The 14,959-nt window shown below is 61.4% G+C and overlaps 1 protein-coding gene across 19 annotated transcripts in view; it reads left to right on the top strand.

The window, feature by feature from the left end:
- Positions 1–14,959, top strand: part of PCGF3 (polycomb group ring finger 3) — a 54,294-nt gene that overhangs the window by 11,010 nt on the left and 28,325 nt on the right. For 5 of the 19 annotated variants that reach the window (XM_027971353.2, XM_042251797.1, XM_060417720.1 and 2 more), the window contains exons 2-8: positions 3,170–3,311; positions 3,637–3,784; positions 7,077–7,194; positions 8,048–8,144; positions 8,737–8,792; positions 12,788–12,898; positions 13,682–13,770. In XM_027971353.2, the coding sequence (XP_027827154.1) occupies positions 7,086–7,194; positions 8,048–8,144; positions 8,737–8,792; positions 12,788–12,898; positions 13,682–13,770 (462 nt within the window). In that variant the 5' untranslated portion in view covers positions 3,170–3,311; positions 3,637–3,784; positions 7,077–7,085. Of the gene's footprint in view, positions 1–2,639; positions 2,879–3,169; positions 3,312–3,615; positions 3,785–7,076; positions 7,195–8,047; positions 8,145–8,736; positions 8,793–12,787; positions 12,899–13,681; positions 13,771–14,959 lie in introns of all 19 variants that reach the window. The other 14 variants (XM_042251791.1, XM_060417726.1, XM_027971355.2 and 11 more) reach the window with 11 other exon arrangements.

Here is a 14,959-nt window from a genome sequence, read left to right as displayed (position 1 = left end):
TGGAGGAGGAAAGGGGACAGGTGTGTCACACAGGTGTATCAGTGGGGCTGTGGCGTCCGGGGTGTTGCAGACGGGTGGCCAGGTCTGGACAAGGCAGTGGTCCGAGGTGCATGGTCAGAAGAAGGGCCTCTGTGTGCAGGAGTGAACGCTGCTGAGTTCTGGCCTGGCCCTTCCGCAGCGTCCGGGGCTAAGGCCAGTGTCTGGCCCCTGCTGCTTCCCCCGGAGGCAGGGGCCGTATGGGAGGGGTCAGTGGCTGCAGGTGAGCAGTGGCCTTGTTTCCTGGGGGGCTGGTGATGTCCTTGTCACCGGGACTTTGTGGAATAGAGGACAGAAGCCTGGGCGGGAGGTGACTGAGTCATGGGGTGGGGTGTCCTGTGGAGGCAGGTTCTGTCAGGAGGGAGGTGTGGAAGGTTCCAGAGGAGAAGGGCTTGCTGGGACCGTGAGAGCCCTTGAGAAGCAGGAGGGTGGGGCCTGGATCAGCCTGGAGCCCAGGGAAGGGGGTAGAGGTGCCGCCGTGCCCCGGGGGAGCAGCCGAGGGGACGAGGCCACAGCAGGATCAGGGCCCCGGGGGCAGCCAGGCCTCAGCCACTGTCTCCAGCCTGGACGGGCTTGTCTGGGCAGACACGTAGAGGCTCGGCAGGCCCGGGGCGTTGAGAGGCTGAGGGGTGTGCCCCAGGTGTGCAGACACACGGATGGACTCCTCAGGTGCAGGGCTGTGGGTTACTTCAGCCAGAGGTCACAGCAGAATCTGTGAAGGAAGCGGCAGATGGGACGAGCCTTAGGGGACCCAGCACCGCGTCCAGAGCCCTCTCCCCAAGTAGTCAGGATGGACGTGCTCAGCGATGGGAAGGGCTGTCGCCCCAGAGACCAGGGCCCACGGGCTCTCACGGAGGCACCTGCTTGGCAGGCCCTCAGCTCCCGAGGACCCCGCTGAGCTTTCAGGGAAGCTTTAAGTCACTGGTGGAAACTGTCACCAGCCAGGTTCCCAGGCGCCAGCCACGGCCGTCCCCACTGGCCTCTCCCTGCCGAGCCTCAGCGGTCGGCCTGGGAGCGATACGAGCCAGTGCCCCGGCCACGCTGCCTCCGCATGGGACAGTCCAGCGGACAGCGCCGGTGTCGAGGGTCATGGGGCCAGAGGACGGCGCCCCGGGGCCTCTGGCTCGAGGAGGGGCAACCAACGGCCTGAAGTGTTGCACTGCTGTTTGGTTTCATTTTATAAAATTAAAGATCTTGTGTGCACACATATCGGAGAAGGCGATGGCAACCCACTCCAGTGTTCTTGCCTGGAGAATCCCAGGGACGGGGGAGCCTGGTGGGCTGCCGTCTGTGGGGTCGCACAGAGTCGGACACGACTGAAGTGACTCAGCAGCAGCAGCACACAGACAAGGCCCTGTATCTGCCACTCAGGACACCCTGACACAGCGGACTCAGGAGGTGTCAGCAAGACGGGGTCGGGGCAGGGGCCTGTGCGCCGTGGCGGAGCTGCCCGGCGGGACGGCAGAGCTGGGGTCGGCCAGGCAGGGCGCGTGTGTCCTCCCCAGCTCGCGTGGTGCCTCACACGTCTGGTCTCCATCCGCCTGGAGTTGGCTGTTAGGGGATGCTTGTCAGGAGATGCCTGGGATAAGGGAGAGTTCTCACCACGAGGAGCGATGCTTGTGTTCAGTGGGTTTTTTGGTAAAGTACGCTTTCTAGGGTGGTGTTTACCGCACTGAAGGGCCCAGTTTCATGGTGCAGTTGCTGTCTTGGAGCACCTGTCCGGTCACGCATCCTGCTGGCGCTGACCTCGGGTTGCCGCTGCGTGCAGGAGACACACAGCTGCAGCTGCTCCCCACAGGCGGCTGCTGGGAAGAGAGCTCTGCAGTCAGACATGAACCTTCCAGTGGATGGAAGTGTTAGTGTCGCTTAGATGGAGAGCTTTGTCCCGGTGGGGAAGTTCCTTCTGCTCTTAATTTGCCGAGAGTGTGTGTCTCTGGGGAGATCTTAGCATCTCACTCCTTTCAGCTTTTGTCACGGATGGCATTCGCTACTTACACGGAGCCCCTCGGGTCCCAGGGCGCCCCTCCACACTCTGCAGGCGATGCTGCTGCTGCCGGTGGCCTGTGCCCCCCAGGGCCCTGGCCTGTGCTGTGCAGCCTCGCCCCCAGTTGGGAACACCGCCCGCTGTGTGCTCGGGCGGGTCTGTCTGGGGCAGGCTGCCGCTCGCAGGTTTGGCGGAACCCGCCTGGCTCAGCGTCCTTAGGGGTCCAGAGCTCTCAATGCTGTTTCCATTCACCTCAGTTCTGGCGGGCTGTTTTCAAGCAACTTGTCAAATTCCTTAGGCGTCTTCAACTCTGTTAGCGTGAAGGTATTCCTGACGTTCTAATGTTGCTCAGAGGTGACTGCAGGGAGGTGCTCTGGGCCCCCGCTCTCCCGGCCTCCTCCGCTGCTCTGGCTTGTCCTGTTTGTCACCTGCGGTGTCTGAACGGTGTGCCTGCTCGTGGCATTTATCACTTACTGTCCACCTTCTCGAGAATGTCGGCTCTGGGGATCTGTGTCCCTTGCCCACTGACCTCTGAGGTCACACGTGCAGCGTCCGCGCCTGTGTCACTGGCCGCGTCTAAGCGACGCTAAGTGCAGGCCCCCTCCCTGCCTCCCCCCAGAGCTCCGGGAACGACTCCGGCCTCCTGGCCCTTCAGCTCCATCTCCCCGACGGTGGCTGAGTCCTGCAGGGCCTGGTTGCCTGCTTCTCTGCTGCCGCTTGCCCCAGCCCCCACTGTGCTCGCTGTCCATGGGCCTTGCGCCACTGTCTGCACACACACGTGCCCGTTGGCATGTCTGTCCCCTGCGGTGACCCAGAACCCGCGCGGAGCCTGTGGGCATCCTCGTGTGGCTTCCCCAGGTGAGCCGCCCTGGGGACAGCTTCCGGGGCGGGAACTGCGAAAGCAGCTGAGGAGTCACATGGCTGCTCTCCCAGCCTCCCGCCAGGTCACCCAAAGCCCACCGCCTCCCCGGGAGCGTCTCTGGGCCCCCGGGCACGTGGGGCAGCCCCAGCTGTCCCTGGCCTCCCCACCACCACCAGCCCCCGGGCCTCGAGCCACCAGGCTCCTGCCGGGGCCTGCCCGTGTCTCCGTGGTTCCTGCGGTGCTGGACCATCCACCAAGCTTGCTTTTCTTTTTGTTGCTCCGAGCAGGTAAAGGAGAGACCTGTTGGCCTGAGCCGCTGAAGCTGCCTGTGCGGGGCCAGGCTCCGTGGAACGGCGCGCGTGGGTGACACCCCATCCCTGTGTCTCCACAGGCCTCAGAATGTAGCAGAAGACCTGGCCCTGTGTGCAGGTAACGCTGCGTGAGCTCTGAGCCTTTGTGTTCAGTGCGTGTGAGTTGATTAAGCTAACCTCGAGTTACACTTTGTTTTCCACTTACTCTATTGTAGCCGTAGAAAAAGTCAGTGCCTTGTAGCTCCTTTAAAATTTCATCTCTGACGGCTCCAGAGCAGGTTCGAACACAGTTACTCACATACATTCCAGTTTTTTCTGATCAGCTCCGTTTTGCTGTCTGCTCTATGGGGCTCTTCATAGCTTCTGCCAGAAACGTAACTGCAGGGCTGCGTACGTCGCATAAGTGACGTGACCTTGAACAGCAGGTGCCATTTCTATGCTAGAAGATGGAAACACCGCAAGAGACGCAAGGAAGGCGCAGACGTGAGGAGCCACAGCACGGAGGGCGCGGTGGACAAGGCGTGAGCGCGGCGCACCCGTAGGCGCACCAGCCAATGCAGAGGCAGCGGGAGGGACAGCGGCCTCGAGGAGGTGGGCACGGGCTTCCCGCGCAGGCCCCCAGGTCCTGGCCGAGGTGGGGCGACAGCGGGTGTTGGCTGCTCGGGAGTGTGGCTGGTCACGCACCTGACTGGCATGGGGGGCCGCAGGGGCAGAGCTGGAGGCCGGGCCCCTCGTGGGGCTCAGGCTCTGGTAGGGGCCCGTCAGACCTGATGCCAGGGACGCCCCTGCAGTGGGGTCCTCGCCGGGGTGTCACCCGTCACGCCTTCGGGGACACACAGGGCTTTCTTCCTGAGGATCCTGCCCTCCTCGGGGGCTGCTGAGTGTTTGGAGACTTCACGCACCCTCGCTTCCTCGGTGGAGTCTTCCCCCGCTGACCCCCACTGAGGCTTCCTGAGCCAGTGCTCCTGCAGTTGTCCTTGGGTGGCGACCCTCGCTGCCAGCCTGCCTTCCGTTTACCAGCTCACGTTCTGTGAGGAAGTGCGCCCCTTCCCTGCCTGTCTGTCCGCGTGGCCTCACAGGCTCCGGCAGCACTCCACTGGCCACCAGCAGTGATGGTTGCTGTCCCGGCTGTAAGCACAGGTCCATCAGCTCCTCGCCCACCCAGGGCCGGCGGAGCGTCCAGGGGCACCGGCTCAGGGGCCCTAGTGTGGACCCTAGGGCCACAGCTGCCCCGCCGAGGTCACTCCCGGGGGGGCGGAGCTGAGGGCGAGTGGGCGTGTCCACACATGCACACACGTCTGTAAACTGGGCACGCCCACACTTGTGCTCACACGTCTGTAAAGTAGGCGTGTAGAGCAATTAGGCATGTCCACACTCACGCACACGTATCTGTAGAGTGGGCGTGTCCACACACATCAGTAGAGTGGGCGTGCCCACACGTGCACACACGTCTGTAGTGGGTGTGTCCACACTTGTGCACACGTCTGTAAAGTTTGTGCGCCCACACTCGTGCACTTACGTCTGTAGAGTGGGCGTGCACACACACACACACGTCTGTAGTATGGGTGTGTCCACACTTGTGCACACGTCTGTAGAGTGAGTGGGTGTGTCCACATTCGTGCGCACCCGTCTGTATCTGTTTGCCTGCTGCCGCTAAAGATGAGTTCACGCTGATCTTGACCCTGGTCTGTGTGATTTGGAGCCGGTTTTGGCCTGGCTGTCGGGCTGGGGGCAAGTGTGAACCTGTCGGGCGTGTGAACAGTGCCCAGTGAGTCAGAGTGCTGTGCTGGGTTTGGTCAGGCAGGTGGTAGACTGCACCCCGGGCCCCGGCGTCCAGCGGAGTTCTCAGTCGGCCTTCCTGTCTCTGCTTCTCTTTGCTGGGCAACAAATCTGGTTCCTCCCACCTTGCGTTACCACCCGTTTCTTCCAGCCACACGGGGCGCACAGGCCCTTCTTCATGGAGCTGGTCTCAGCAGGTCCGAGCAGTCAGGCAGGCTCCGCTCAGCACCTGGTGACTGTGACACCGAGTGCCTCCCCCCTCAGACTTCGGTTTGCTTCCCGGGGCCCGCGGAGCCCCTGTGGGAATGACCCTCGTCTCTCCTGACAGCTCGGAACCACTCGGGGCTGCGGGAGAGGGCGCGCTGGTGGGGACCCCGTGCTGGCTCTCGCCTGCGAGCCTCCTGCCCTACGTGCTGTGACAGTCATGGGCGTCCTTGCTGGCGCAGCGGCCCTCGTGTTTCCAGGTGGCCTGTGCCCGGTGCCTCAGGCTGTGTCGATGGTTGCTTCTGGGCTTGGTGTAAGGTGACGGTTTAGTCTGATCGGGGCCTCCCCGGGGTCCAGTGTGGCCTCATCTGCCCGCCCAGCTGTCTCCTTCCCTCTGCCTGGCCTCAGGCAGCGCTGAGCCGGGAACGTCTGCACAGGAGCCAGGGGCCGTGTGCTCTCGTCTGCAGGTGAGGCCTCGCTGTGCCAGGCCAGCTCAGTGCCCAAGGCTGCCATGGGCCTCCTGGGCCTTGGCCTCCATCTCCCAGGGCGTTTCTGCCTCTGGGGAGAGTTGTCAGCGATCCTGGTTGTGGAAGCTCCTTGCTCCCTGCGCAGCATAGCATCCAGATGAGTGTCCTGCTCGAACCACAGCGAGTGTCCCGGAAGCTGGCGGCTGAGTGAAGCCTCAGGGTCTCAGACTGGCTGGTGCTACCGCCTGGGCGTCCAGGGCTGCAGTCCAGGTGTGGGCGGCGCTGCTCGTCTCAGAGCTTCCTGCTCCTGGAAGCCGCTTCCCACTCACAGCCTGCAGGCGGCTCCTCCCACATCTCCTCTGAGCCTCTTGCGCCCCAGAGGGCCCTGTGGCAACACGGTCACCTGGGGATTCCAGGGGGATCCCGTCTCAGGAGGCTTTTGCTCTGTGAGGTGACACACAGGTTTGGGGAGGACATAGCTCTTCAGGGCTGTTTCTCCCGCGCAGCCTGCTGTTAGGGCGGTGATGACCGACCCTGCCCTCATGAGCCTGCGGTCTGAGAGCGGAGCCAGTCAGAGCCGCTGTGGCACTGGGGTGGGGTGGCGCGTCCTCACTCCGACACGGTCACACACGTCTGGGCTTGGGATGCTGTGCTTCCTTGGGTGGGGCACGGGCCCCGACTGCTCACCTGTGTCATCTTATCGGAGGAGCCAGAGCTCCAGACGGACCCTGTCCTGCCCAGCACAGCCCGCCAGCTCCCTGGCCTCCCCTCCCGCAGCTCCAGAAACCTCTCCTGCGCCACCTCACCAGCTGACCTCACGGGTTCTGAGCAGGAGGAGCGGTCGGGCGGCCTGGAAGGAGGGGAGGAGCACGTGTGCGGCCTGGTGCTGCCCCTGGAGGGGTGACCTGGCCCACTGGGGGCGACTGCCTGTCTCATGGCGGAAGCAGGGTTGCAGGGTGCGGTCCTGGCCTCGTGGGAGCAGGGGGCGGGGCCTGGCCACGTGGGAGCGGGGGGCGGGGCCTGGTGGGGGTGGGGGGCGGGGCCGGGCCTCGTGGGAGCGGGGCGGGGCCTGGTGGGAGCGGGGGTGCGGAACCTGGCCGGGTGGGAGGCAGTCGGGGGGGACCTGGCCTGGTGGGAGCGGGGGGCAGGGGGACCTGGTCTGGTGGGGGTGGGGGGGTGGGGACCTGGCCTGGTGGGGGTGGGGGCGGGGGGTACCTGACCTGGTGGGAGCCGGGGTTGCGGGGACCTGGCCTGGTGGGAGTGGGAGGCGGGACCTGGCCTGGCGGGAACCGGGGTAGGGGGGCCCTGTCCTCAGCCCTCCTCATGCTGAGCTCCTCCTGGCCACACTGGAGCTGGATTTACGTTGAACCTGAACCTTTGATGAAACATCAGACTACACCATACTTTGGTTAATATGCTTTTTTCTGTTGCAGAAGCCAAAGATGCTGACCAGAAAGATTAAACTCTGGGACATAAACGCCCACATCACCTGCCGCCTGTGTGGGGGATACCTCATCGACGCGACCACGGTGACCGAGTGTCTGCACACATGTGCGTGCAGAGTGTTCCGTCCTCTAACACTTGGGCTTCTTTCCCCAGAGCGTTTACTCAAGCACAGAGCGAGACCCGGCCGCAGAGATAAAGGAGAGCCTGAAGATAAATGAGAAAAGTTATCTGAAGTTAAAACACTGGGGGTAATTTCAGTATAAGAGGCATCATTTGAGAAAGCTAAATAAATGCTAGGGAAACTTAGTTATTTGCATGTAACAGCTAAAGGGTTACATGTGGTGTGGCAGAATATCGGCCTCTAGCGGCCCAGAGTGTTTATTTTTGCCATTTGCAAACGAATTCCTTAAACCTTGTGCTCCCTGCCCACCACGGCCGCTGGCCTGTTGCAGGCTTTAGCTTGCAGCTGGTGCTGAACTTGGGTGTCCTCCTCCTTCAAGCGCCGCCCCTCTCCCCCCGCCCCGCCAGTCTTTACCGGCAGGCTGGGTCCTGGAGGGCTGGCCCAGGGTGCTGAGGGCACTTCCTAAGGTTAAGCGAATCCTCTGACAGTGAGGATCTTTGATCTTGTATTTCTCACTTTAGAAGATGCTTGCCAGTTTTGATAAAAATTTTATTTTAAAGGTAATTGTATTTTAGATACTGGCTTACAGTGCTTTATGTTACATTCACTGAATCTTATCCCATTTGGTCACGCAGAGAAGTTCTGGTGCTCTCTTAGGCTAACGTAGAATTTACCTGTTCGCTGCTGTGACGGGCGCCCCGTGATGGGCATGAGGGCGCCTTCCCCCTCCGGTCTGTGTCCTCCGTGGGAGGTGGGCCCAGGTGGCGGGCCTGGCCCGGGGCAGGGGGCCCGCGGGAGGAGGGCCCCTGCCCACTGCTGACACCCACCCCCCCGCAGTCTGCCGCAGCTGCCTGGTGAAGTACCTGGAGGAGAACAACACCTGCCCCACATGCAGGATCGTCATCCACCAGAGCCACCCCCTGCAGTACATAGGGTGAGCACCTCGGGGCAGGGGCCGCGCGGGGGGCGGGGGGCTCTGCAGGAGGCGCGTCGGGCCCATTCCGCCCCCGTCCTGTGCTTGCGGCTCCACAGAGCTTTAGGAGAAGGCGGGGGGTCAGGGAGTAGGAGGTGCAGAGGATGTCGTGGGTGCTGGAGGCTGGCTCTGGGGTGTGTGTGTGTGTGTTCCACACGTTCACATCAACAGGAGTGTCCAGATGGGAGAGGTGCTCCTTGCACAGGTCCTGCTCAGGGACGTTTGAGAAAGCCCCCCTGGTCTGCCACAGCCCGAGACTGCCTGACCCCTTGCAGGGCTTGAGAAGCCAGCGGGTGGGGGCGCTGGTCGCCAGCGGGCCCTGCCTGTGTCCTTCTCTGAGTGTTCTCAGCATCTGGAGTCCGCACTCTGGTGTGTCAGCTTGGACCCGGTGTCAGTCTTGCTGGCACAGACATTCTATGAGTGCAAACTAGAAGCAGAATTCAACTGGAGTTCCAGTTTGTGATTGTGGAGTGTGTTATTGTTACATGGAAAAGGTTTGAGAATTAGAGGATTGACGTTTCTGGCTAACCCACCTGTTCTGTTCTTTTGCCAGTCATGACAGAACCATGCAGGATATTGTTTACAAATTGGTCCCAGGCCTCCAAGAGGGTAAGTGTCAGAACCTCCCCCTGGACCCCCGTGTCCTCAGTAGGGCCTCCAAGGGCCTTTTCGCTTGGGGGTCCTGGCTTTGGACGTCTTGCTTGGCCTGTCCTGAGCTCCCTGCCATCTGCTCGCTCATCTCGTCCACCCTCGCTCACGCGTCTCTCTGCGTTTGGGGGGCACCCAGTGCCCGGGATGTGTGCAGCCCTGGCCAGGCCCGGAGGTGCAGAGCAGGGGGCGCCTCCTGCTTGTGCCGCCCAGAGGTGAAGCCAGGAGCCCTGTGTCAGCCAAGTTTAACAGGATTTAAACGTTAAATACAAGCTTTAAGTCAGTCTTACGAGACTTGAAATACTGTGTGGTACCAGTGCCCTGAGAGTGGGAATGGATGTTCTCTCCACAGTTCTGAGCCCTGAGACCATCCTGTCCTTGGCCAAGGGTGGTCCACTCAGAGTGGGTGCTGGCTGGTGGGGCGGTGCCAGCTGATAAAACCTAGCTTTCTTTCCAGATACGAGGCAGCGGTTCATTAGGGAGTGCTTTCTCACCATTGTGTTTCAGAAGGTTATAATTTAAAGAACAGGCTAACTCTGTTAGCTCAGTAGATGTCACATCTGACTTTTAAGACACAACTTAGGGAGCAATACCGTTAGAGTCTTCTTCCACTGTTCGCAGAATTCATTCAGGAAAGAACTAAAGTTTTCTGAGTAAATATTTTTAGAAACTGTCATCTTTTGATATTTGAAGGGTTTTCTACTTCCATGGTGCCTCAGATGGTAAGGAATCTGCCTGCAATGCAGGAGACCCGGTTCCGATCCCTGGATCAGGAAGGTCGCCTGGAGAAGGGGATGGCCACCCACTCCAGTGTTCTTGCCTGGAGAATCCCATGGACAGAGGAGCCTGGCAGCTGCAGTCCATAAGGTCACAAAGAGTTGGACATGACTGAGCAACTAACGCTTTCTTTTCTAGTGCTGGGGAAAGGCAAAGAATACATGAAATTAAAATACTGATAGTGTTAAAAAGTATTCTTGGGTGTCTTAAACATGCTAAGGTCTCATAAAGCACCCGGTGTGGTTACGACCTGGAGTCCAGAGCTGCCGGCTTGGCCCTCCTCCCTGTCGTTTCATCTAGAGATGTTGCCATTTGTTCCCCAAAGAGGAGTCTCCTTGAAGCAGCACCTCTGTAAGCTGGGAGGGTGGTGCTGACTCCGTGTCACCGTCAGGAGCTCGTGGGCGTGGCCGTCCTATCTCTCACGGTTTGGCTGATCCCAGGCCCTCGGTCCCCAGCTTCCCGTGTGCGGGTGGGATGGAGAGGCCCCTCCCAGGTGGGACAGTCCACAGGACTTCACGGGTGTGGTCCCGCGGAGCCTGCAGCTCATGAGCCCCAGTTTCTCAGCGTGTGTCCCAGCGTGTGTCCCAGAGTCTGTCCTAGGGTGCGTCCCAGCATGTGTCCTTGCATGTCACTGGTGTGTGTCCCTGCGTGTGTCCCTGCATGTCACCAGCGTGTGTCCCTGCATGTGTCCTTGCATGTCACCGGCATGTCCCTGCATGTGTCCCTGCATGTCACCAGCGTGTGTCCCTGCGTGTGTCACCGACGTGTGTCCCTGCATGTCACCGCTGTGTGTCCCTGCATGTGTCCTTGCATGTCACTGGTGTGTGTCCCTGCGTGTGTCACCGCCATGTGTCCCAGCGTGTGTCCCTGCGTGTTACCGGTGTGTGTCCCTGCGTGTCACCAGCATGTGTCCCTGCATGTGTCCCCACGTGTGTCCCTGCGTGTGTCACTGGCATATGTCCCTGTGTGTGTCACCGGCGTGTGTCCCTGCATGTGTCTCCGGTGTATGTCCCTGCGTGTGTCCCTGCGTGTTTCAGCGTGTGTCACCTGCATGTGTTACCGGTGCGTGTCCCTGTGTGTGTCTCTGGTGTATGTCCCTGTGTGTGTCCCTGCGTGTCACCAGCGTGTGTCCCTGCGTGTGTTCCAGCGTGTATCCCTGCGTGTGTTACCGGTGCGTGTCCCTGTGTGTGTCTCTGGTGTGTGTCCCTGCGTGTGTCCCTGCGTGTGTCCCTGCGTGTGTCCCCGCGTGTCCCCGCGTGTGTCACTGGCGTGTGTCCCCGCATGTGTCCCTGCGTGTGTTTCAGCGTGTGTCCCTGCGTGTGTCGCTGCGTGTATCCCTGCGTGTGTTCCAGCGTGTATCCCTGCGCGTTACCGGTGCGTGTCCCTGCGTGTGTCTCTGGTGTATGTCCCTGTGTGTGTCCCTGCGTGTCACCAGCATGTGTCCTTGCGTGTGTCCCCGCATGTGTCGCTGCATGCGTCCCAGCACAGCAGTTAGGTTAGATTTCTCTTGTGCTCCCGCGATTGGGAGGGGTGGTGGTGTCTCACGTGTGCTGTTGAGCGGGGTTCTGAGGCTCTACGGTCCCATCTGGACATGTCTGCTGCACAGGAGGAGGCTGGCAGGGAGGCACGCTTCTGATTGGCCCAGCCCACATTACCCAGTGCTAAGCATGCAGGTGGTTTCTGATACTTCAGTGTTGGAAATAGGCTTTATCTCCTTAGGCACGTACCTGATTATTTCTTTGGGATACATTACTAGCAGTTTATGTAAGTTACCTTGATTCTGGGAAATGTTGAGGGCAGGAGGAGAAGGGGGTGACAGAGGATGAGATGGTTGGATGCCATCACCGACTCAATGGACATGAGTTTGAGCAAGCTCCAGGAGGTAGTGAAGGATGGGAAGCCCGCAGGCTGCAGTCTGTGGGGTCATAAACAGTTGGACACAGGTTAGCTACTGAACAACAACCTTCCTGAAAAGTTATCCCAATAGACATTTCTATACCTGTGTGTATCTGACATCAAGTCTTGTTATTTTCAATTCTTTTTCATTTAGATAGGTAAAAATTAAATAGGAATTAAAACTAGGTACAGACAGACCTCAGAAATAGCGCAGGGTCAGCTTCAGACCATTGCGATAAAGCAGGCATCGCAGTAGGGTGAATCACATCAACCTTTTGGTTTCCCAGTGCATGTAAAAGTTATATTCACATCATACTGTGGGCTACTGAGTGTACGACAGCATTATGGCCAGAAAGTGGTGTGCATCTCTTAGCTAAAAACACAAACTGAAAAAAACTAAAATGATAACAGCAAAGTCCTGATCACAGCTGTCGTAACAAATATTATGACAGTGAAAAAGTTTAAGATATTGTGAGTATTACCAAAACACGGTGCAAATTGGGTTTTGTGTGTTTGGTCCCAGTGTCCCCCAGCTCTGCGCTGGCCCTCACGTGTCAGTCAGTTCTGAGGGGCCTCCCTGCTTCCGTCTTAGCCCGCGGCCTCACACGCTCGTTTTTTTCCTGCACGGTCAGGTGTTGTGCGGCATCTGCCTGGGTCTAGGACGTGGCCAGGGCATGCTCCTGGCCCTCACAGAGCTTGTGGTATTTAGGGAGAGAGACGTATAGTGACTTGAGCTCTACTGGGTCACCGGCCCGTAGGTCTTTTCCGCAGTGCGCCTTGCGGTTACTGGTCTGGGTTAGATTGCCTTTGCTCCCTGCCACATGGCCCTGAGCAGCGGCTGCCGCTTTGTTACCTGGGTGTGACCCGCCCCTCAGTAGCCGCCTGTGTCAGAGAGTCGGCCCTTCCCAGGGGCGTGCGAGGACTCAGCCTGGACAGCTGTCCTCTCGCCGCCCGGCCCCACTCGTGTCTGAGGCCGCCGGGCAGGAGGCTGTGTGCTGCCCGCCTCCATCCAGTGGAGACCCCTCCCCGGTGGGGGGCGGCTCAGGCACAGCTGGAGGCCTGTCCTGGGGGAGCCAGTGGCACCTACACTCACAGGGCCCGGGCCACACAGCTGGCAGCCGCTCTGAGTTCCTGGGGCACGGTCTAAAGTCGCCGTTTCTCGTGGGTGGCAGCCTTCAGACCTTTCCATCCAAACCTGCCCTTCTTTCGTGTGATTGTGTGCAGAATTTTAATGTAGCCCACCACCTGCCTAAGATTAAGGGTTACATGTTGACCTTTCACAGCGGAAATGAGGAAGCAGAGAGAATTCTACCACAAGTTAGGCCTGGAAGTGCCTGGAGATGTCAAGGGGGAGGCGTGCTCCGCAAAGCAGCACCTGGACCCCCACCGGAACGGTGAGTGCCCGTCTCCCTGCACGAGCCCCTGCTGGCTCCTGACGGGCGTGCTGGCACCAGCGCCCACGCGGCGCTGGCGGGCGTGGGGGCCGCTGCGAGGCAGGCGCCCGGTCCCAGGGCTTACGTGCTGGGCCGCAGCGGGACGTGCGGGGACGCCGGCGCTGCCTGGAGGTGGGTGTACGGGACCACGTGAGCACGACGGGCCCCCCAGGGCCCTCTCCCAGTCTGCCTGCTTGCTTGCAGAAAGGCCAGCTTCTCCTTGGCTTTGACAGAAAATTGACGGTGCTTTGAATCTGTACGTATTGTAAGTTTCTTCAGACCTTTGGCTCCATGGGCCGCGCAGGTGCCTGAGCGCTGTGGTCTCTTCTGTGCGCCTCTGAACACCTGAGAAGGGGAGGCCTTGGCTGCTGACCCAGAGGAGCGGGCGCTGCGTACCTGCAGGCTCGGGGCCCGGGGGTGAGGCCCCGAGGCAGCTCGGGGCCAGGAATCCCGTCTTTGCCGAGCTGGAGGCCGGACTTGTAAAGCCGTGCGGGACCAGCACGAGCCCTGGGAGCCGTGCTGTTGGGCAGAGTTGAGATGGGCCGCCCTGGTGGTGCCCGGCCGCCGGCACCCTGCCCAGGACCCCCCTCGCGAGCCTCGCGAGCGCTGCGACTGAGGCCCTGCCGACCGGCGCGCGGGCCTCCTGTCACCGCGGGGTTCACAGCGCGTGAGCGTTCTGTCGGGGGAAGCAACAGTTTACCACTTTGGATATTCTGATTCAGTCTTTCCTGTTTCTGCTGAAAGGAGAAACCAAAGCGGATGACAGTTCGAACAAAGAGGCAGCGGAGGAGAAGCAGGAGGAAGACGGTGATTACCACCGGAGCGACGAGCAGGTGGGCGCGCGGCCCGGCCCTGGGGGCTCTCTCCTGACAGGAAGGGCCGGGAGGAAGGGAGCCGCCTCTCCCCTGACAGGAAGGGCCGGGAGGAAGGGAGCCGCCTCTCCTGACAGGAAGGGCCGGGAGGAAGGGAGCCGGCGGGCTCCCCTGACAGGAAGGGCCGGGAGGAAGGGAGCCGCCTCTCCCCTGACAGGAAGGGCCGGGAGGAAGGGAGCCGCCTCTCCTGACAGGAAGGGCCGGGAGGAAGGGAGCCTCCTCTCTCCTGACAGGAAGGGCCGGGAGGAAGGGAGCCGGCGGGCTCCCCTGACAGGAAGGGCCGGGCTCCCCTGACAGGAAGGGCCGGGAGGAAGGGAGCCGGCGGGCTCTCCTGACAGGAAGGGCCGGGAGGAAGGGAGCCGCCTCTCTCCTGACAGGAAGGGCCGGGAGGAAGGGAGCCTCCTCTCTCCTGACAGGAAGGGCCGGGAGGAAGGGAGCCGGCGGGCTCCCCTGACAGGAAGGGCCGGGAGGAAGGGAGCCGGCGGGCTCCCCTGACAGGAAGGGCCGGGAGGAAGGGAGCCGGCGGGCTCTCCCCTGACAGGAAGGGCCGGGAGGAAGGGAGCCGGCGGGCTCTCCTGACAGGAAGGGCCGGGAGGAAGGGAGCCGGCCGCCTCTCCCCTGACAGGAAGGGCCGGGAGGAAGGGAGCCGGCGGGCTCTCCCCTGACAGGAAGGGCCGGGAGGAAGGGAGCCGGCCGCCTCTCCTGACAGGAAGGGCCGGGAGGAAGGGAGCCGGCGGGCTCTCCTGACAGGAAGGGCCGGGAGGAAGGGAGCCGGCCGCCTCCCCTGACAGGAAGGGCCGGGAGGAAGGGAGCCGCCTCTCCCCTGACAGGAAGGGCCGGGAGGAAGGGAGCCGGCGGGCTCTCCCCCTGACAGGAAGGGCCGGGAGGAAGGGAGCCGGCCGCCTCCTGACAGGAAGGGCCGGGAGGAAGGGAGCCGGCGGGCTCTCCCCTGACAGGAAGGGCCGGGAGGAAGGGAGCCTCCTCTCTCCTGACAGGAAGGGCCGGGAGGAAGGGAGCCGGCGGGCTCCCCTGACAGGAAGGGCCGGGAGGAAGGGAGCCGGCTCTCCTGACAGGAAGGGCCGGGAGGAAGGGAGCCGGCCGCCTCTCCTGACAGGAAGGGCCGGGAGGAAGGGAGCCTCTCTCTCCTGAC

Source organism: Ovis aries, chromosome 6 (genome assembly GCF_016772045.2).
Source record: "Ovis aries strain OAR_USU_Benz2616 breed Rambouillet chromosome 6, ARS-UI_Ramb_v3.0, whole genome shotgun sequence".
NCBI classification, from domain to species: domain Eukaryota; kingdom Metazoa; phylum Chordata; class Mammalia; order Artiodactyla; family Bovidae; genus Ovis; species Ovis aries.
Note: the sequence above shows the minus strand (reverse complement) of the source record. Positions and strands in the feature narration are given on the sequence as shown.